Source organism: Mus musculus, chromosome 2 (genome assembly GCF_000001635.26).
Source record: "Mus musculus strain C57BL/6J chromosome 2, GRCm38.p6 C57BL/6J".
Lineage (NCBI taxonomy): Eukaryota > Metazoa > Chordata > Mammalia > Rodentia > Muridae > Mus > Mus musculus.
In genome coordinates, this window is record NC_000068.7 from 29,778,200 (window position 1) to 29,798,644 (window position 20,445).

Consider the following 20,445-nt stretch of genomic DNA (forward strand, 5'->3'; position numbering starts at 1 on the left):
AGGACTGAGGTCAGAGACAGCACTGTCATGTGGGGCTCTCCACCAGGGTCTTTGGTCAGAGCCCAGGGAAGAACCCACGGAAACAGGGAAGAGGCTGGGGCAGAGCTGGGTGAGACTCAGGAAGTGACAGTCATGCCTGAGGGGCCTAGAACAAGGTGGAACTGCTAAGGAACTGAGCTGCCAGAGACCCAGCCTCTGTTTCTTTTTTTCCTTTTTTTCTTTTCTTTCTTTTTTTTGGTTTTTCAAGACAGGGTTTCTCTGTGCATCCCTGCCTGTCCTGGAACTCACTCTGTAGACCAGGCTGGCCTGGGAAATCTGCCTTCCTCTGCCTCCCAAGTGCTGGGATTAAAGGCGTGCTACACCACCGCCTGGCCCCCAGCCTCTGTTTCTTAAGGGCTGGTTTCACATGCTTTGGGAATAGACAGGAGACAGAGCAGAGCCTTTGTGCTACTCCTGGTGGAAAGAAGCCACTCGGGGCTGGGCATGCCGCACATGACTCCATCACATCACTCCAGCTTCCTGGGTGACTTACCCAAAAGAAACTCGGGAGGTGCAAAGTGCAGGCAGCGGATGCCAGAGATGAGCATGGGGGACTTGTTCATGGGCCTGATCACACCTTGCACAGCCATCTCATAGGCCTCCTGGGATTTCAGGTCCAGGTTGGAGTACCTGGGATTTGGGAGGGCCAGAATGGGAGGCTGGTGTGGGGCACCTGCTCCACCATAAAAGGGGGTATCTTAATTGTTCTCCATTCCTGGCCCCCACCCCTTCAGAGCAGCCTCCCTCTCAGCCACCAAAGGCATCCTAGATCAATCCCTGGCTCCATCTGTCACAGGCTGAGCAATCCTGACCACGCCCTGTGCACTGTGCTGCACCCTCAGACACCTAACCTAAGAGATGCAACTGATTCCAGGGCCACCCACACAGATGCCCCAGCTCCCTTCTTTCCTGTGCTCCCTCCCTCCTCTAGGGTCTTCCTCTACTCTGCTGCTGCTCCCCCCCCCCCCCCAACGGTCCGTTGCTTTCCCGCTGTCTGCAGGCTTGGAACACCAGGCACTGTCCTCACAGCTGGTCTCCTTCCCTGCCTGGCTTTCCTCACAGGGTCCCCAGTGAGACCACAGTGCTGCTTCAGAGCTATCCTCAGTGCCCACTGCCCTGGCCAGCCTTACCTGCTTCCCTTTGCTCCTGCCCCGCCCTTCCTACCTCAGCCCTGATCCTTGGCTTCTAAGCACAACTGGCCATTTCAGTCCTGGCACGCCCACTGTGGGTGCACGGCACAGGGCCTGTCTCCTGCTAATCCTTTGAGCTCTGTCAACTGAGCCACTTCCTACAATCCCAGCTGCTCAGCCCCTGCTCTGTCCCTGTCTCTGCCTAGAACACTGTGCTCAGGTAGTTACATCTGTAAGTCTGTCCCATTTACAGATGGCTAGGTAGTTTTCTGGGAGCCACAGAGCTGATGCCTGGGAGTCAGGAGTCCTGAGCATCCTGGTAGAGGCCTCTCAGGCAAGCTCTCAGATCCTAGGGGATTCCATCACCCACACCCACCCCTAATCCTATACCTTGGGGGTATGGACCTCCCCTCTAAAGCCCCAGCAGGGCAGAGGAGCCCTTGGATCTACTTACATCACCAGAGCTTTTTGGTGGGAGCCTTGGATCACAGCCAGGATCCGGTCCAGCCGCTCTCTGGTCACGTGGTCTGGAAAAGGCATGAGGTAAGGAGAGTGTAAGTCTACAGGTGGTCAGGGGCAGATCACAGTAACCAGCCAAGCACCTTTTACCCAAAACAAGCCCATCTTGGAAATGGCCAGAGCATCCAGTGTGGGGTTTTTATAGGAGGCTGAGTTTACACACAGTCCTTTAGAAACGGCTGATGTTGGATAATTAGTGCATGCCTGGAGCCCCAGCACCTAAGAGCTGAGGGTGGCAGGAGAATGAATTGGAGGACAGCCTGGGCTACATTCCAAAATTTAACAATAAAAATAAGTAATCAACATAATAATACATATTTTATTAATAAATAAATATTATTAACAAATACATAAAAGGTTGTCAATTGTAGTGTGTACGCCTTTAACCCTAGCACTCAGGAGCACAGCAGATCTCTGTGAGTCAGAGGCCAGCCTGGGCTACAGAGTTTTAGGTCAGCCAGAGCTACAAAGTTAAGACTGTCTCAAAAGGTAAAAAGAAAAAAGAAAACTTGATGAAGGAGCTGAAGAGACCCCAGTGGCTGAGACCACTGGCTGCTCTTACAGAGGATCTGGATTGTCCCCAGAGCCCACATGATGGCTCACAACCATCAGCACCTCCAGTTCCAGGGGATCCAACGCTTCTAACCAGTCTCCTGCGCAAACACGGTACACACACACCCAGGAATACACAAACACAGGTTATTTTTAAGTTGATGAAAACTGGACTCTTCCATTGGCTAGATTTACACTATCTGAAGAGCTCCCTCCACCTCGCTAGTGACTGTAGGAGGCAGCACCTGGCCAAATGCAGAAGCAGGCACCCATGGGAGAAGCAACTCTGCCGCCAGGCCCCATTGAGGGACTGAGCACCTAAGCCTGGACTTTCACAAACTACCAGGAAGCTGAGGCCTTGAGGCATGGGGGCACACACACTAGCTTGTAAGCAGTGCTAGGATTTGGGAACAGCATAGGGCTGAGGCCTAGTTGGTTGCTGTCTCCAGCCTTCTGATTGCACTGAACCCACCATGCTACCTGGAATCCACCTGCCACTGCCTCTCTGACAGGAAAGCCCTCCCAGCTTCATCCTCTTCCCAGGAAGCTCCCCCAATCCCAATTCTCCTAGCTTCTTCTCTTGGTCACTTTGCATCTGGGTGTTTCCCACCATCTGGTATACTTTGACTTTTACTCTACTCTTTAGTTATGTAACAGATATATGAAGGGTTGGAACATTTTTAATGGTAGCGCAAGCACAAGGACCTGAGTTTAGTTCTCAGTACATACTAAACAACAACAACAAAAAAGCTCACATTCTCCTTTAAGAAGTTGTGATGGGTTGGCAAGATAGCTCAGTGGTTAAGAGCTCCGACTGCTCTTCTGAAGGTCCAGAGTTCAAATCCCAGCAACCACATGGTGGCTCACAACCATCCCTAACGAAATCTGATGCCCTCTTCTGGAGTGTCTGAGGACAGCTACAGTGTACTTACATATAATAAATAAATAAATCTAAAAAAAAAAAAAAAAAAAAAAAAAAAAAAGAAGTTGTTATACCCAGCTGTGATGGCGCAAGCCTTTAAGCTCAGGAGGCAGAGGCAGGTTGATCTCTAGTTTGAGGCCAACCTGGTCTTCAAGAGTGAGTTCCAGAATAGTCAGAGCTAGACAGAGAAACTTTATCTTGAAAAACCAAGAAATGTTGTTATTTATTATTATTAATTTATTATGATTTTATTTTTTTGAGACAAAGTCTCACTATGTAATCCTGGCTGTCCAATAACTCGATATATAGACCAGACTTGCCTGGAACTCAGAGATCGTCTTGCCTCTACCTTCTGAGTGCTGAGATTAAAGGCATGTGCCATCATAACCAGCTTACACCTACACTGATAAGCCTGGATAGATCCTTGGCCACAAGCTGAACCTCCCGGTCCATCTCTCCTAAGATAATGAAAAGACAGATCTTAAGTAAGTATGCATAGCTGGTTTCCATTCTGACTGCAGCTAACGTAAGACTGAGGTGTGGCAAGCACCCCAGGGTGGGGACATTTGAACTGGAAAGGAAGCAGGGCCAGGGTATTCTGGGAGACAGGTGGTGAGGGCAAAGCTCCAACCTGAGCTTAGTGTGCTGAAACCCAACAGGCACCACTGTGATCTGGAAAGGTCAGGAAGAGAATCACAGAGACAGGAAATAAAGGGAGGCTGAGGCAGCTACCTCTCCCGCCCCACCCTGGTTCTCACCATACGTTGTCTTCTCTATCAGCCGTCCATCTTCACAGAAGTTGTCTGTAGCTTTGCCCAGGAGGCCACGCACTGTGTAATCCTGTGGGGACAAGGCAGGGGGGTCCCCATTCTAAGCTCTGATGCTGAGGAAGTGGTCTGGTGCTGGGTGGGGCCTCCTAGAGCTCCATACAGCATGCCTGCTGCTCCCCTGCCCTGAGGGAGGATGTGCACTCCACTCTGGAGCTCAGGGCAGCCCTGTGCTCTTCCCTGTGACCCAAGCATGGCACCAGCACCAGTCTCCACCCACTTGGCCAAACCAAACAGTGTCACCCCACACATGTCCTGGGGCTGTTTCAGTGGCCAAATTAAGGGCATTTCTGGATGCCCTCATGAGCCCCTCTTCCTCCAACTCTGTACAGACAACCAGCCCTTCCCTGGGGTGATAATAGCAAGGAGGAGAGAGATAGCAGTGGCCGTGACGTTGATTTGGCCTGGACTGTGTACCAGGAGCTGAGCCAAGGCTTCACATGAAGTCACTTTGACCTATTTCTTCATTCCCATCGAAGACTAGAGGAAACTGAGGCACAAAGATAAGATGTTCATGGACTTGTCAAGGACATGGGAGCTGTGGCTGGCAGACTGGTATAATGGGCAAGTGTCTCACCACAGCCCTGACTAGGATTGCAAACTGGAACCTTTTGGTCCTGAATTCTGTGCTGTTCAGCACTGAAGACACGGCTACCTAAAGTGTCCCCTCAGCAGACTTCACAAGACCACAGTCTAAGGCCCCACCTGGCCCTGGAGGAGTCCTGGAGACTGGACAGTGACACACACATCTGTCTTGCCATGAGAACAAAACACTGCTCGGCTTGGACTGTGGTGTGGGACAGATCCAAGCTCAAATTTCAGCTCCTAAGGCTTTAAAGAAAGCGTGACCCTGGCTAGGCATGTTCTTTCTTCCTAAGCCTCACCGTACTCAACTGTAAAATGGGAGCGTGGCTAAGTGGGACAGGGCTTTCCTAAGGGGACCCACACACAGCTCTTCGTGATGGTCAGAAGAGAAGAGTGTGAGGGGTAATGCTGTATCTCTAGTCTTTCCTAGCTACAGCAAGCCAAAAATGCTTGCTAGTGGCCTCGGCCTTCCCTATCCGTGACTTCTGGGAAGAAGCACTGGGTAAGTAGGCTGCACCATATCTTTAGCCCACGATACCTTGGTGAGATGAGCATCATACATGTCAGTGAGGAGGCTGCGTCCATGTCCCACGGCGAGCACTGAAAGGCAACCAGACCCTCTCTCACCTAGTCCCTTTCCCTGGGAACAACCCTTGCCATTCCCTGCCACCAAACACTCCCTCTCCTTGCAGCCAGCATCCGGGGAGGGAGCTGCTGTCAACACTGGTCTCCAGGGCTGGTCTAAGGGTGGCATCTGGCTCACGATGGGAAATGAGCCTAAGTACCTGAGGAAGCTCCCAGAGGATACTGAAACACCCCCAAAGCAAGAGAGCATTGTCCCAGCTCCACCAAATTGCAACTACATTTAAGGCTGGGAGGGAGTCACACACCGATAATCCCAGCACTTGGGAGGCTGAAGTTGGAGAACTCTGAGTTCCAGGCCAACCTTGAAAGTAGTCAGAGTTTGTCTCATATAAACACATAAATTTAAAAAATAAAATAAAGTCGGGCAGTGGTGGCACACATCTTTAATCCCAGTACTTGGAAGTCAGAGGCAGGTGGGTCTCTGAGTTGGAGGCCAGCCTGGTCTATGGATCGAATTCCAGGACAGCCAGAACTACACAAAGAAACCCTGTCTCAAAAAACAAAAACGGGGGTGGGGGTGGGGGGTGTGGTATGGGGGACTTTTGGGATAGCATTGGAAATGTAAATGAGGAAAATACCTAATTAAAAAAAAAACAGCATTAAAAAAAAAAAGAAAAACAAAAACAAGACAAAACAAACAATTCAAGTCAAGGTGCTACATGCTTACAGTCCCCAGCACTCAGGTAGAGGAGGGCCAAGATCTCAAGGTCATTTAGACCCAACTGGAGCCAGCCTCGGCAAACTGAGACAAAAAAAAAATCGTCTCAGAAACAAAAACAAGAACCTAGGTTTTCTGACTCTTAATTTTAAACATTTTTGGCCCTCAAACTCTCAATGAGTTATACAGAGAAAGATGCTCAGGCCTGTGCATATCACAGACTGGGGGAGGCAACAAACAGAAAGCTAATGGTACAAAGGAAGGAGCCATAACAGGGCCTTTGGGGCCACTTCCTGCCTATTCCCTGATCTGTTTATCCCTCTGTCTAAAGAAATGAATGGCTTCCCATTCACTGTTAGAGAGGGAAACAGGGAGGGGGCATGAGATCACGTCTGACTGCCCTTACCTCAGGAAGAAAGAGAGGGAACCAAGACTGTGGAGGCTGGACAATGGGCTACCATGTGACCCGGAGGCCACAGAAGGCTTGTGACTTGGAGCTTTGTATCCAACTCTGGCAATATGCAAACCGCAGCCAGAGGAGATAGAGCCATGTGCCTGCTGCACCCTAACTCGATGGGAGCTCCTCTGGGGACCATGGGTATTTAGTGGCCAGGCCTCAGCTCCAGTCTTACTCTCTTCACTGGTAACATTACACAGCATCTGTCATGGGTATGGTGAACAAATGTCCATAAAGGCCTTGAACCACGTGTCATGCAGGAAGGAATCCCTTGACAGAGGTGGGACCTGCCCAGCTGAAGAGACAAGAGACTCAGTGGAGAGAAAAGTAAGAGAGTGAGGTCAGATAAGCTGTGGGCTGGGCCCTGGATCACCTTCTGATCCTTCTCCAAGCTCACAGCACCACATCCCCAGACTTACCAAGCACACCAGAAGCCTGGACATCCAAGCGATGTCCCACACCGATCTTCAGGTTTGTGAATGCTGGACCACGTACTGGAAAGAAAAAGCCAGTTCATTTCTTCAACTAATGAGCCTTGAGGGTAACTTTGGCAAGAGGCCCTCATTCCAAGAACAGAAGGGCCTCATGGGGATCAAATTATGCTAGGCTGTATTTCCAGGCTTCTCTTCCTCGGAAGCTGGAACCACTATTTCCCTAGTTCCCTGGGCCCAGAGAAAGGGCAACGCAAGACTCTTCTTCCTCTGCCTATCACTATTCGCCCCATTTGAGGCTTTGAGATCAGGCATCACACTGGGGATCAAGATTCTGGGCTTCTCTGCACATCGTGTGCTGATAGAAAACCTGGCCATTCTCCTCCTGAATCAGTGAGCTCCCTAAGGTGGGACCTAGGTCTGTCTGTCTACAATACTGACCTATGGCCCCAGACTCAGTGTCTTGACCACTAAAAGACTGACTACAGCTTAATGTGCCCCAGCACTTGGGAGGCAGAAGCAAAAGGATCAGAATCCAGACTTCAAGGTCATATTTAACTATACAGTGAGTTCAAGACCAGCCTGGACTACAGGAGGCTGTGTCTCAAAACACAAAAACAAGAGCTGGCGAGGTGGCTCAGTGGGTAAAGGCTGCCACGCCTGATGACTTCAGTTTGATCCTGGGACCCATGGTGGCCTGAGAGAAGTGATTCCCAAAAGATGCCCTCCGACTTTCACACCCAGGCCTTGGTGTGCACACATACATACAAATAATACGTTTTTGTTTTTGTTTTTTTTTAATAAGGGACCTACCTCACAGAACTGGGGTGAGGACAAAGATAACATGATGTCTAATACAGAGCAGGTATTAATAACACAGGTCTACCAGAAGTTCTCAGCTTCCCTAGAGAGTCCTAGAATAGCTAAGAGTCAGCAAAGTGTAGTTCACAAGTCAAATCATCAAGTCTACTTTGTTTTGAGACTGGGTCTCACTGTGTTGCCCAGGTTGGCCAGGGACTCCTAAATTTAAATGATCCTTTCAGTCTCCCATAGAAGACAAAGGCTGCTGGACACCGGTGTTTATAACTGCTCTCAAAATAGCTGTTTTGTACTCCAGCCTTTTTTTTTTTTTTTTCCTTCGAGACAGGGTTTCTCTGTATAGCCCTGGCTGTCCTGGAACTCACTTTGTAGACCAGACTGGCCTCAAACTCAGAAATCCGCCTGCCTCTGCCTCCCAAGAGCTGGGATTAAAGGCGTGCACCACAACCATGTGGCTGCACTCCAGTCTTGACTAAAATACAAGAAGGTTCTCTCCTTTCCTACAGTCTAGAGATGCTTTGCATTACAATAGCAAAGAGGAGCAGAGCCAAGGAAAACACAAGGCTGTAGGCAGAAGCTGTTTAAAATCTTCCCTCTCTAGGGAAGTTTGCCAAACCCTGGGCTAGAAATCTAACTCAGGCCAGGGATTTCCTCTAACATCACGGCCAGGGTCCTGTCTGACTCTGCCTTACCAAGTCTGTGGGTGGTGAGGGAGGGTACATTGGTGGCTCTGAGAGTCAACTTCTTCTCTTCACTGCCTTCCACAGGGCCTAGCAAGAAGCGAACACGCTGATCAGGAGCAGGAGGCTGCTGGGCATTGAGACCTAAGCACAAAAGAACACAGTCAGTACTTTTCCAACCCGCAAGAGAAGGGGTAGAGAGATGGTAGCATAGAAGATGGATTTGTGTATCGTAGAAAACGTACTATGACTCCTTCAGAAGCCAGGTATCATTAATTCCAGCACTGGGGAGGCAAGAGGCGGGCCTATCTCTGAATTCAAGGCCTGACTGATCTACAGAGTTATTTCCAGGGCAGCCAGGGGTATACAGAGAAACCATTCTCTAAAAAGTGAAGAACAAACAAACAAAACAAAAATCCTAGGTTGGAAGTGTAGCTCAATTCATGGAGTGTTTGCACAATACGCAAGACGCCCCGGGTTCCATCCCCAGCACCCTAATGGGAGGTGGTACTACACAGATGTAGTCTAAGACCTTGGGTAGTGAAGGCAGGACAGTCAAAAGTTCAAGGTTATCTTCATCTTACATAGCAAATTTGAGGCTACATGACAGTTTTTAAGAAAATAAAAGAAAGGAAAAAAAGGCAAAGAAAAAAATTGGTGTTTGAGGGTCGGGGTGGTGGTCACGCTTGTGATCCCAGCATCTGGCAGGTGGAGTCAGGAGAGTCAGAATTCTCAGTGCCTCACTGATTTCAAGGTCGGATTAATTAGAAAAGACCCTGTCTCAAAAGGCAAAAAAAAAAAAAAAAAAAAAAAAAGTTCAAATTCTAACTCTGTAACAGAAACCGCGAAAAAAAACCCAACACTATAGAATGAATTTCTCTAAAGGAAAATAGCGGAGAGTGGGTAGTAACGAAATGTGTACAAGAGAAAAAAAACAAACAAACAAGAAACAGCTACAACCCGGCAAACGAACCACGTGACCTCACTCCACATCAGAAAGAACTAAAGCAAAACCGTGGGTCCGCGTCGGAGTTCTCACCTTTAAGCAGTTGCAACTCCACGGTCTCACGCAAGTGCAGCCACTTCAGCCCCGGAGGTTTATAGACAGCGAAGAGCCCCTGCAGCCGAGCTAGGCCAGAAGAACCCATGGCTGGAACTCAGCGGTTCAACATCATCCAGAAGCGGGGATGCGGGCGGAAGTGCTGCGTGGTCCTTTCCCAAATGTGGTCCCTACTGTAGGTAGCCGCCTTGTTTCCTTGGCAGGAAGAGGTTCTTTTCTTATTGCCCTCCGGGGGGGAAATAAGAGATGGAGAAGAAAATAGGGCCGGATATCGAGCAACCGAATTCTCGGTTATGTTATTTTTGAATTCTTTTCAGGAGTTTTTTGTTTGTTTGTTTCTCATATATCCCAGGCTGCCCTCAAACTTGCTAAGTTGCCGAGAATTCATTACTTTTCTGTCTCCACTTTTCCAAGATCTGGAGTGACGAGTAATTCACATCAGGCTTGGTTTTTGAGACAAGGTCTCTAGTACTGCCTTCGTACTTAAGAAATAGCCAAGAAGGATCTCGAACTGATCCTACGGCCTCCAGGTTTCAAATGCTGGGTTGACAGGCCTACGTTATAAATAACGCCTGGCTCACAGCAGTTGTTTTACTTCAGTGGCAAACAGATCTTGTGGCTTTCCTTCTCATGCTCCTGTCCATATTACAACATCTCCGATCAAAAAGCCACAGTGAGTGCAGTGTCCCAGGAGTCTTTTGACTTCTCGGGCCTCCGTAGTACCTGCGGAGCCCCGCCTAACCACGCGGACGTCCGCTGCCATGGCGACCCTGCTGCTGCTTCGCTCCCTGCGCCTCCACCGCAGTCTTCGGCCCCGTACGCGGCCAGCTGTAGGTGAGCAGCTCTGATTCCAGTGTCCGCGGCGACCAGAGGGACCGGACTCCTCTCACCTTTACCTCTTTTCTGCTCGCAGATGTACCCCTCAGGGCCGGGAGCCATGGCGCCCGCCTGCTGTACCCGGACCACATCCCAACCACCCCGCTGCAAAAGATGCTGCTGGCTGCGGGCGCGGCGGGAATGGCTCTCTACAACCCCTATCGCCACGGTAAGACGGTTTACTCTTCGGTCTCGAAAGCTGGGACCGGTGAAGACTTGGTTTGTGGGCATCCAAACCTGGCTGCGCCTATCATATTTCCCAGGATCGTTTATGATAATCAGGTGCCTGATTCTAGCTAGAACTGTTTTGGGTCTTCTGGGCACAGGGAGGAGAGGAAGAAAGAAACGTGAAGTCTACAAGTCTGCCTTTTTGTAATTCTTGGAAGAGTGTCACCCTAGCATATTAATCTCTGGGCTGAATGACCAGGTACACACCAAATTACAGCATTCTCACTGGGTAGTAAGTAAACTTGGTAAGGGCCATGATCTTCAGGATTTTCTTTGCTGAAACAGTTCAAGATCAGCTTCTTTTTGTTTGTTTGGCTTTGGTTTTTTCAAGACAGGGTTTCTCTGTGTAGCCCTGGCTGTCCTGGAACTCATTCTGTAAACCAGGCTGACCTCGAACTCAGAAATCCGCCTGCCTCTGCCTCCCAAGTGCTGGGATTAAAGGCATGCGCCACCACTGCCTGGCAAGATCAGCTTCTTTTTCCATACATACCCAGTCTTTGCTCAAAGAAAGAAAAGATGGGAGGAAGTAAAAGAAGAGACATGTGGCATGGTTTATATAGGATCTGGTGACTGTACCTGCACTCAACTCTAGCGCCATTTTTTAAAAATTGTTTTGTTGAGGCAAGGTCTCTTATAGACTGGGCTGTCCCCTAACTCCATAGATAGCCAAGGATGACTTTGAATTCCTGATCACCCTGCCTCCCTACCTCCTGAATGCTGGGACTACAGGTGTGTGCTACCCTCATACCCAGTTTATATGATGCTGGGAACCAAACTCAGGGCTTTGGGTGTGCTAAGCAAGCACTGTGTCAGCCTAGTTACTGCCATTCATCACCATTTAATCTCAAGGCCGGTGGAAACAAGACACTCTGTCTTGATAATGGTCTATGAAAGTGGTTCCTGCTGTTGATGAAAGCCTCCATATTCCTATAGGTTTGTAATGTTAAGGATAGTAGCTAGCCGGGTGTGGTGGCATACGCCTTTAATCCCAGCACTCGGGAGGCAGAGGCAGGTGGATTTCTGAGATCGAGGACAGCCTGGTCTACAAAGTGAGTTCCAGGACAGCCAGGGCTATACAGAGAAACCTAACTGTCCTAGTGGTACACGCCTTTAATATAGCACTTGGAAAGCAGAGGCAGAAAGATCTCTGAGTTTGAGGCCAGCCTGGTCTGCATAATGAGTTCCAGGCCAGCCTGTACTACAAAAAGAAACTGTCTCAAAAACAAACAAACAAAAGAATCCATTCTCTGTCTTTTCCCATCTCTGTCCTTTCAGACATGGTTGCAGTTCTAGGGGAGACCACAGGATGCCACACCCTGAAATTCCTCAGGGACCAGATGAAGAAGGATCCAGAGGGTGCCCAGATTCTACAGTAGGTCCCAACTTTGCTTTTGGCAGGGGTGTGTCTGTCCTCATCCTGTTAGGAGCCCTTCAGAGGACCATGGGTGGATATATTGCCTGGGACACTGCTCAAAGCCAGGAGCACGCATATATGTATGTGGGATTATACAATATGTCATCTTAGTCCTGTGTAAACCACAAGACTCTGCTTGCATTAAGCTGGCTGTACTTCTCCAGCTGTGCTGTATCTATCCCTTCCCTGGCATCTGTGGCCCTTCTCTCTGACTAGATTGTGTCTTTGAAGGCACCAGCTCAGCCCTGGGTTGGGATCGTCTCCATAGTCCCTAATACTGCAGTGTTCTCTTAGGGCTTGTGGCTACATAGATGTCCTGTGGCTACCTAGGCCCACTTCAGCTTCCTTTATGTGACCCTTTCACTTGCCTTGGCTGACACACACCCAGGCTTACCTTCTATATTCTGTCTTTCAGAGAGCGTCCCAGGATCTCCCTGTCTACCCTCGACCTGAGCAAGCTTCAGAGCCTGCCTGAAGGCTCACTGGGCCGTGAGTATCTTCGCTTCCTGGATGTGAATGTGAGTTTCCGGGCTCTGTGTATCCAGCAGTTACCAGTAAGGGTGGAGGGTTGCATGGGAAGAGATAGCCTAGAGCGGGAGGATGCCTAAGATGCCAACTAAGGCAGGAGTGCTTCTCAGTCTGTGACATTTTTCTATGTGATGGGTAAATGGTCTGGTAATGCCATCCCAAATACTGGAGGTTACTAGCCTCCTGTTGCATGCCAGCTCACAGGCTGGTACATGACCTGGCTAGATCCTGCCAGTGACCTTTCTTGTAAGTTCTGTTGTTATCTTCTTACAAGACATGAGGACTCAGGCACAGAGCAAGCAGTGAAACAACATAACTTCACAGCTAGTCCAGCCCTGGGCAGAGGGAACCAGCATCCTGGGATCCACTGTGCTCTGGCCAGAGTAGGACTCTCCAGCACCAGGCAAGACAGATGGTGGGAGGTGGGGATTCCCAAAACTCAACATCACTCCGTGTGCTACAGTGTAGCAAGTCAGGTCCCTGCCCCGACCCCCCTCCAGCTTGTGCTCTTATTAGAGAGGCAGTTAATAAAGTAGTTTAAAAAATTGAAATGAGAATGTAGTGGTCTGAGGAGATAGCTCAGTTGGTCAAGTTCATGTAGAAAGGCCTGGGTTCAGTCCTCAGCGTGAACCTGCTGTAGAATAGAGGAAGGGGAATCAGAAGCCCAGGGCCAGCCTAACCCACACAGTGAGGTTTTGGCCAGCCTGGGTTACACAAGACCCTGTCCCTCCTGCTTTTTGAGGTAAAATATTTCTTGAGTACTTAGAACGCACAAAGCATCATGCTCAGCCGTGGGACACAGTGAACTGAAGGAGCCAGACATCTGTTACTTGGGAGCCCACAGCCTAGCAGGCGGCCATGCTGAAGGGAACAAGACAATGGGACAGAGGATGTCTCTGGATGGAGTAGGGATAGCTACTGCTGGTTCAGTGGTCAGGAGAGACCTTTCCAAGAAGACTTGGAAGATGGGATGTTGTCAGCTTTGTAGAGCTCCGGGGAGGAGCACTATGAGCAGAATCAACCAGCTCAAAGAAGCAGGATGGCGCAGGGCTGGGAGGACAGCTCCACAGGGTTAGTGCTTGCTGCTTAAACATGGGGGCCTGAGTTTGTAAAAGCAGACCTGGCAGTTCACACCTGCAACCCTAGCAATGTGGAGGGAGGGGCGGCTGATTCCAGGAGGTCACTGTCCAGCCACCTGACCTGTATCAGTGAGCCCATGGTGCAGTTAGAGATGTGTCTCAGAAACTAAGAAGACACTCAACACCAACCTCTGGCCACCGCACACGTCATACATGTGCATACGAGAGTATATGCCACACGTGTATCAAGAGAGAAAAAGAAAGCCAATTCAGTTGCTACGATCCAGTTGCTCCTACCAGCCTGGCTGCAGCAGGAAGGCTGCCTCTGAGCTCAAGATCGTCCCTGGGTATGGAGGGAGCGACCACACCTACTATATTTACGAGGCAAGACCCTATCTTTAAAAAAGCAGACGCACAGGCTGGAGCGGCAGCTCAGTGGTTAAGAGTGCCTTCTGCCCTTCCAGAGGACCTGGTTCAATCCCCAGCACCCACATGGCAGCTCTCAGCTTCTATAACTCCAGTTCCAGGGGACCTGACCTGCTCTTCTGGCCGCTGTAGGCAGCCAGCACACACTTGGTGTATAGACATATATATATATGTAAGAAACAGCCATGTGTATATTAAAAGAAGAATAACAAAACAAAACATTGGAGGGCCTGGGGGCAGAGCTCAGTGGTAACAAGCACACCTAAGGCCCTGGGCTCTGTCCCAAGCATAAGTGCATAGACAAACAAAACACACTGCAGAGGCCTGAGCAGAGGAAAGGGAAAGCGTAAGCTGATCCAACAATGCCGGGGCCTGGGAAAAGAAGCTGCATTTTGTAGCAGGAACCATTAAAAATGGTTGGAAAGTTTAAAAATAGTAATCCCAGCTCTCGGGAGGCAGGGGTGGGTGGATCTTTAATCTCCACAGTTCTAGGACAGCCAGGACTAGACACAGAGACCCTCTCTCAAAATGAAATGAAGAAAAGATCAGTATAATACAGTTTTCCTTCTCCACCTCCCCTCCCTCTCATGCACACATCTCCTTGAAGCTTAATGGCTCTCCAGCCAGATGAAGCCAGGCTGAAGGAGGAGGAGGGTGGCCAAGGGTCACTCTAGAACAAGTTCTTAGAGTTATACTACTGCTGCTGTGAGCTGGGTAACTCTTGGTTGGGCAGCTGTCCTGTGCCTCGTAGGCTCTTTTGCAGCATCCCTGACCTCTCTCTACCAGATGCCAGTCAACTCCCTCATCCACCCATTGGTCTGGACACTGTAAAGATCCCCTGATGAACAGTTGAGAACCATTACACAATGCAGACATTGCCCCCAGACAGCAAGCTGCCTCTCACCCTCTCCTAGCACCATTGCCTTAGCAGGGCAGTCACCTGCCCTAGTTTCACCAGGGTGCAGGTTACTTCATCAGTGAGGAACCTGCCCCAAGTGCCACCATGGGAGGGACAACTTCTGCATTTTCCACTGCCTTTAGTCCTGTTGCTGGGGTGGAGAGGAGGTCTATTAGGGCCATCCTGGGTGCCTTACCTAGCATATTCCCTCCTATGGTGTCAGTCTGGAAATGTGGGACTTCTACTACAAGGAAATCAACCACAAAATGGCAAGGTGCACCTTGAGCCCTACAGAGAATTAGGTGAAAGTTGAAGGTAAAGTCACAGGAGCTAAGGCTGGCTGCTGAAAGGTGTGGTCACCCTTTGGTGAGTTGAAGGAACATGGGTAATGCCCCACAGCCCTGCACAAATCCTCCCCCAGAAAGAGGATAGATCTTTGATCTCCAGGGCATTAATATGTCTGATTGATAATGGGTATCGGGCTGGAGAGATGGCTCAGTGGTTGAGAGCACTGACTGCTCTTCCAGAGATCCTGAGTTCAATTCCCACATGGTAGCTCATAACCATCCATAATGGAATCTGATGCCCTCTTCTGGTGTGTCTGAAAACAGCTACAGTGTGCTCATATACATAAAATGAATAAATGATTCTTTAAAAAAAAAAAAAAAAGAGCCGGGCGTGGTGGCGCACGCTTTTAATCCCAGCACTCAGGAGGCAGAGGCAGGCAGATTTCTGAGTTCGAGGCCAGCCTGGTCTACAGAGTGAGTTCCAGGACAGCCAAGGCTATACAGAGAAACCCTGTCTTGAAAAACCAAAAAAAAAAAAAAAGATAATGGGTGTCAAGGCTGCTGTCTTTGGAGACCAACAGGTTGTCCCATCTATTTCAGCTGTAGTATCTTTACCTTCCTAGCCACATTTTTCTCATCTATTTGTAAAGTTAGCAATAGTGTCTACTTCCTAGATTACTGTAAGAACAAAATATGACAGTCTGTGTATAGAGTTGGCACATAGTAGGTCCTTGGTGAAAGCAGTCACTGTTGCTGCAGTTGCTTCCTCTTAGCACAGCAAGAAGAAATGAGGTCTTGGGGCCCAGCAAGGCGGAGGTTAACACTGAGTATATCACTGTACCAACTCTGTACCCGAGGCAACAGAGACCTCAGATCCGTCAGCTTCCGTGTAAGCTGAAGCCATGTTAGACCAGGCCAGCTAAGCTGACCCCAGGCTGTTGAGGCACGGATGCAGACTCAGAGAAAGTGGGATGGAGTGAGTGAGGATGATCAGCCTGTGTGGTGAAGGCACACACCTGTAACCCCAGCCTTAAGGAGGCTGAGGTAGAAGACCTGCTATGAGCTCAAGGTCAGCCAGGGCTGTGTGGCAAGAGACTAAAAAATGACAGAAAGGCGTTGTTCATCTGGTCCTTGACACCAGCGTCATGACAGTGAGTGAAATGGCCAGCCTGTCCCAAGGCATACAAAACAACTGGCCACATGGGGACTTTAAAGCTTCCTATTGGCCCCTTAGAAGCAAAAGGAAGCAGATAGAAATAATTTAATAACTTTTTGGATTTACTTATTTATTTTGATTTTTGGAAAGGCTCATAGCCCAGGGCAGCCTCAAATTCTCTATGTAGCTAAAGATGACCTTGAACTCCTGATTCTTCTGTCTCTACTTTCTAACTTCCGGATTATAGCCACTGTGCCTGGTTTAATGCAGTCCTAAGGGTGTGCTAGACCTGCACTCCAACTGAGCTCCACCCCAGCCCGGCACAACTGTTGTTAAGTTTATAGTTCAGCAACAGTGTGTTTATTTTACAGTGTGTATGTGTGGGCATGTGCGTATGCATATGTGTGAAGTCAGTCTCATTGAATTTAGGGCTCATCAGTCTGGCTAAAGTGTCCGGCCTGCAGGCCCCGGGGCACCTCTTTGCCTCTTACTGCCTTCCATGTGCCGGGATTACAGGCACAGGAGCAGCCACCTATTGATTGATTGATTGATTGATTGATTGCATGGGTGTTGGGGATGGGCTCAGCTCTTCACGCTTGTACAGTGAGTACTTTCCTGACCAAGTCATCTCCTTAGCCCCTAGTATGTGCAATTTTTTTTTTATGTAACTAATCTCAGAACTTTCTGTCTTACAAAATAGAAAGTCCATCCCCCCTCCCCCGCCTTTCTTTCCTCACTAAAGCTGTAGATTTCACCAGGCTGCAGCATTGTGCGAGGTGTGAGCAGGAGTGGGGGTTGGGGTGATAGCTACCTGAGGCTCCCAGTTAGCAGGTGTGGAGACAATGGCAGGATTCTCAGTTAGGGTATGTGCGCAGTGGGAACATAGCTCAACGTCAACTAGCGGTGGGCCAGCAAGGCCCTGGGGGCTGATGGGAAGGAGTCCAAGGAGGGATTATGTTCTCCAGAAGGTCTCTCCAGACACACGAGCACCTACACGCTTTGTGGACGATGAAGAGCTAGCCTATGTGATCCAGAGGTACCGTGAAGTGCACGACATGCTCCACACCCTGCTGGGCATGCCCACCAACATGCTCGGTGAGTGCCGGCGGCCGGACAGGAGCCGGCAGGGCACCCCCAACCCCACCCCACCCCCAGGTCTGTCTGAGAAGGCAGAATCCCAGTTCGTGCTTCTCTTTATCAGCTAGCTCCATCCTGCCTTCTGCATGGTATGTATGCCCTAGCAGCATCCCTGCCAGCCACCCTCATCCTTCCCTGCCGCCCGGCCCTTGTCTCAGCATCTAGTCACCAAGCATCCCTGCTTCTGAAACCCATAGCACCTCCCTGAGGCCTGTACAGACCATTGTCAGCCTGGCCTTCGAGAGGTTCAGCATGTTGTCCCTGCATGTTATCCCAGGATGAGAGAGACTGGACCCCACCAAACCTTACAGTGCTTCTCGGGGGCCATTTCAACATCACTGGTCCCCCTCACCTGCCCACCTCCTATCCTTCCTTATCGCTAGGAGAGGTTGTGGTAAAGTGGTTTGAGGCTGTGCAGACCGGCCTACCAATGTGCATCCTGGGAGCACTCTTCGGACCCATCCGCCTCCGTACTCAGTAAGTTTCCTGGGGTGAGAGGAGACCTCAGAAGGGCTGGGGCTCCAGGAAAGAAGGATGGCATCATACAGGTGCTTCATGCCTCTCTAAAAAACAAGGATGGGGAGAATGAGGCAGAAAGAGAAACTGAGTCAGTGAGCCCCAGGGTCTCTCCAGCCAGGCCTCAGGGACTGGATCAGCATGAATAGGGTCTCATGGAGCTGCAGCTTCTGGAATTGGACAGCCCTGTATTTAAATCTGAGCTTCGTTGTCCAGGGTGTGTGCTATGAGGAGTGGGAACTTCCCTCACTGAGATCTGCATAGGTCTGAGGGAGGGTTGACAGAAAACAGGGTCTGTTTGGGGACCTTATGGCTTTTCTTCTCTCTGCTGCCCTCCAGGAGCCTCCAAGTGCTGTTCTCGGAGCTGATCCCTTGGGCGATTCAGAACGGGCGCAGGGCCCCATGTGTCCTCAACATCTACTATGAGCAGCGTTGGGAGCAGCCCCTGACAGCCCTGCGGGAGGAGCTGGGCATCAGTCCTCCCCCAAAACATATCCAGGGCCTGGCCTAGCTTGAGCTGCCACACAGGGAGAATTAAGCCTTTCTCTCCACACACTGCCTTCCTCGGGACAAAAGAGCCTCTCAGCTGCTTTTGTTTCTTCTCTTTGAACCTTGAACTCAGAGTGTCACTTGCTGCCTTGTACCTTCAGGGCCAGCCCAGGAGAGAGAGGCAGAGCAATGGAGCCCCAGGCTGCTGTGAGCCATCCGGAGAGAGCAGTATGTATGCCTCGAACAGCCATATTGGATCATACTGATCATTGCAGTCTGAGGCTCCTCTTCTGGACAGTGACTCTGACAGGGCGTTTTGTCAAGCTGTCTTCGAAAGCTTGACTACTACATCATGTTACCAAGCCCTGAGCAGACTGGTGGGGAGGAGAAGGCGTCTCTGGTGTCTGAATAAAGCTCCCATCAGGCCTAGAGTCTGCTGGTTGTCCTAGACTTAGCTCCCTTTGCCTGAGGTATTGGTGAGGGGAATTCCGTCCCAGTTGGACTCCAGTTGATGTTGCTGTCATTGGGTCTTAAGGCAAGCAGTCTAGGAATCAAGTCCCCAACCATCAGAAAACTAACAAGTCCCTTGTATTTGTAAGCCAGACTTTTGACATCAGCTGAGGAACAGCAGCAATCCCTATGGGTCAGTGGTAAAGGCACCTCCATCAAGTCTGCAGACATGATTCCAATCCCAGCACCCACAGACTAGAAAGATAACGGTTTCTCACAAGTTGTCTGCACGTGTCCACACACATAAACACACAAAATGAAACTTCAGAGCTGGAACAAAACAAATAAAACAGGGCTTATTGGATGACTTACAAATGTGAAAGCACATGTCACCAAACCTGAAGACCTGACTTCCGTCCCCAAGACCCACAAAGTGGAAGGTGAAAAACAACATCTGCAAGTTGTCATGACCAGCACAAACATGCCATGGTGTGCATGCACTCACACCTGTGCAAAATAAAGTGTGAAAACTAAAGTGATGGTTTGGGGAGATGTCTCAGCAGCTAAGCACTGGAAAACAGGACCCGGTTTAATTCCCAGCACCCATGTGGTGATTCATAACTACCCTTAACTCCAGTTCTAGGACCTAATGCTGTCTTCTGATTTCAGGATCCCAGGCACTCTGGTGGTGCATATAAATACATGCCCACAAAATGTTCATCTACATAAATCTTTTAAAAACTAAAATGAAGCCGGGCGTGGTGGCGCACGCCTTTAATCCCAACACTCGGGAGGCAGAGGCAGGCGGATTTCTGAGTTCGAGGCCAGCCTGGTCTACAAAGTGAGCTCCAGGACAGCCAGGGCTATACAGAGAAACCCTGTCTCGAAAAACCAAAAAAAAAATTAAAAAATAAAAACTAAAATGAACAATGAAATGTTGGGGTGACTGGAGACAAAGCTCCAGTTCCTTAGTTTCCGTTAGGGAAACCTCTCCCTTCCTCCTGCCCTCTCCCTCCCTACCTCCTTCCCTTCCTCCCTATTTCTCCGTCCCGTTCCCCCCCCCCCAATTTGTCTCTTTCTCTCCCCCTCCTTCACCCCCCCCCCATAAGAGGCTCGGTAAGCCTCTTACTACAGGGAGGCTCACGACCATCTATAATGGGATCTGATATCCTCTTCTGGTTTGCCTGAAGACAGGGATGGTGTGTTCATATACATAAATAAATTCTTTTTTTTTTTTAAACAGACAGGGATAGAGGAAGGGGAGGGGAGGGGAGGAAACTGGGGCTTAGTGCTTAAGAGTACTTGTTGCTCTTGCAAAGGTCTCTGGTTCCCAGCATTCACCTGGTGGCTCACAGCCATTCATAGCTCCAGTTCCAGGAAATCCAATGTCCTCTTACAACCTGGTGCTCTCTCCTGACCTCCACAGGCACCTACATGCAAGCAAAACATTCATCCATATAAAGTGAAATACATCTAATTGCATCTGAAACTTTTGACTATTATCAATCCAGTCTAGTATCTGTTCTTGTCAGTTTAATATCCAATATGTCCTCTATCCTAGGATCATATAGTACGTGGGTTTTGGAGCTAGAAGTTAGAATGGGAGCTTGTCACATCCACTCCACTCAGGACTTCTA

The 20,445-nt window shown here is 49.6% G+C and overlaps 2 protein-coding genes and 1 pseudogene across 12 annotated transcripts in view; 2 read left to right on the forward strand and 1 right to left on the reverse strand.

Moving 5' to 3' along the window:
- Window positions 1–9,472, reverse strand: part of Trub2 (TruB pseudouridine (psi) synthase family member 2) — a 26,449-nt gene extending 16,977 nt beyond the window's left edge. For 3 of the 6 annotated variants that reach the window (XM_006497925.4, NM_145520.5, XM_006497924.4), the window contains exons 1-7: window positions 9,304–9,472; window positions 8,277–8,408; window positions 6,754–6,828; window positions 5,113–5,174; window positions 3,921–4,002; window positions 1,624–1,696; window positions 533–669 (exon numbers count right to left, since the gene is read on the reverse strand). In XM_006497925.4, coding sequence (XP_006497988.1) covers window positions 533–669; window positions 1,624–1,696; window positions 3,921–4,002; window positions 5,113–5,174; window positions 6,754–6,828; window positions 8,277–8,408; window positions 9,304–9,412 — 670 coding nt within the window. In that variant the 5' untranslated portion in view covers window positions 9,413–9,472. The remainder of the gene's footprint in view (window positions 1–532; window positions 670–1,623; window positions 1,697–3,920; window positions 4,003–5,112; window positions 5,175–6,753; window positions 6,829–8,276; window positions 8,409–9,303) is intronic. The other 3 variants (NM_001290495.1, NM_001290496.1, NR_110962.1) reach the window with 3 other exon arrangements.
- Window positions 9,294–19,736, forward strand: Coq4 (coenzyme Q4). Of its 6 annotated transcripts, none has more exons than NR_145503.1 (7): window positions 9,294–10,158; window positions 10,238–10,369; window positions 11,704–11,800; window positions 12,258–12,331; window positions 17,182–17,311; window positions 17,631–17,830; window positions 18,209–19,736. NR_145503.1 is itself a non-coding variant. In NM_178693.5 (7 exons), the coding sequence occupies exons 1-7, from the start codon at window positions 10,086–10,088 to the stop codon at window positions 18,378–18,380; spliced, it is 801 nt and encodes a 266-aa protein (NP_848808.1). In that variant the 5' UTR covers window positions 9,294–10,085; the 3' UTR covers window positions 18,381–19,736. The 6 variants fall into 6 exon arrangements, 3 of the variants coding, with proteins under 3 accessions (NP_848808.1, XP_011237378.1, XP_017172776.1); NR_145504.1 differs by having other exon boundaries at window positions 17,737–17,830; NM_178693.5 differs by having other exon boundaries at window positions 12,258–12,360; window positions 17,737–17,830.
- A 558-nt stretch (window positions 19,737–20,294) lies between these two features.
- On the forward strand, window positions 20,295–20,445 carry Gm52595 (annotated as a pseudogene).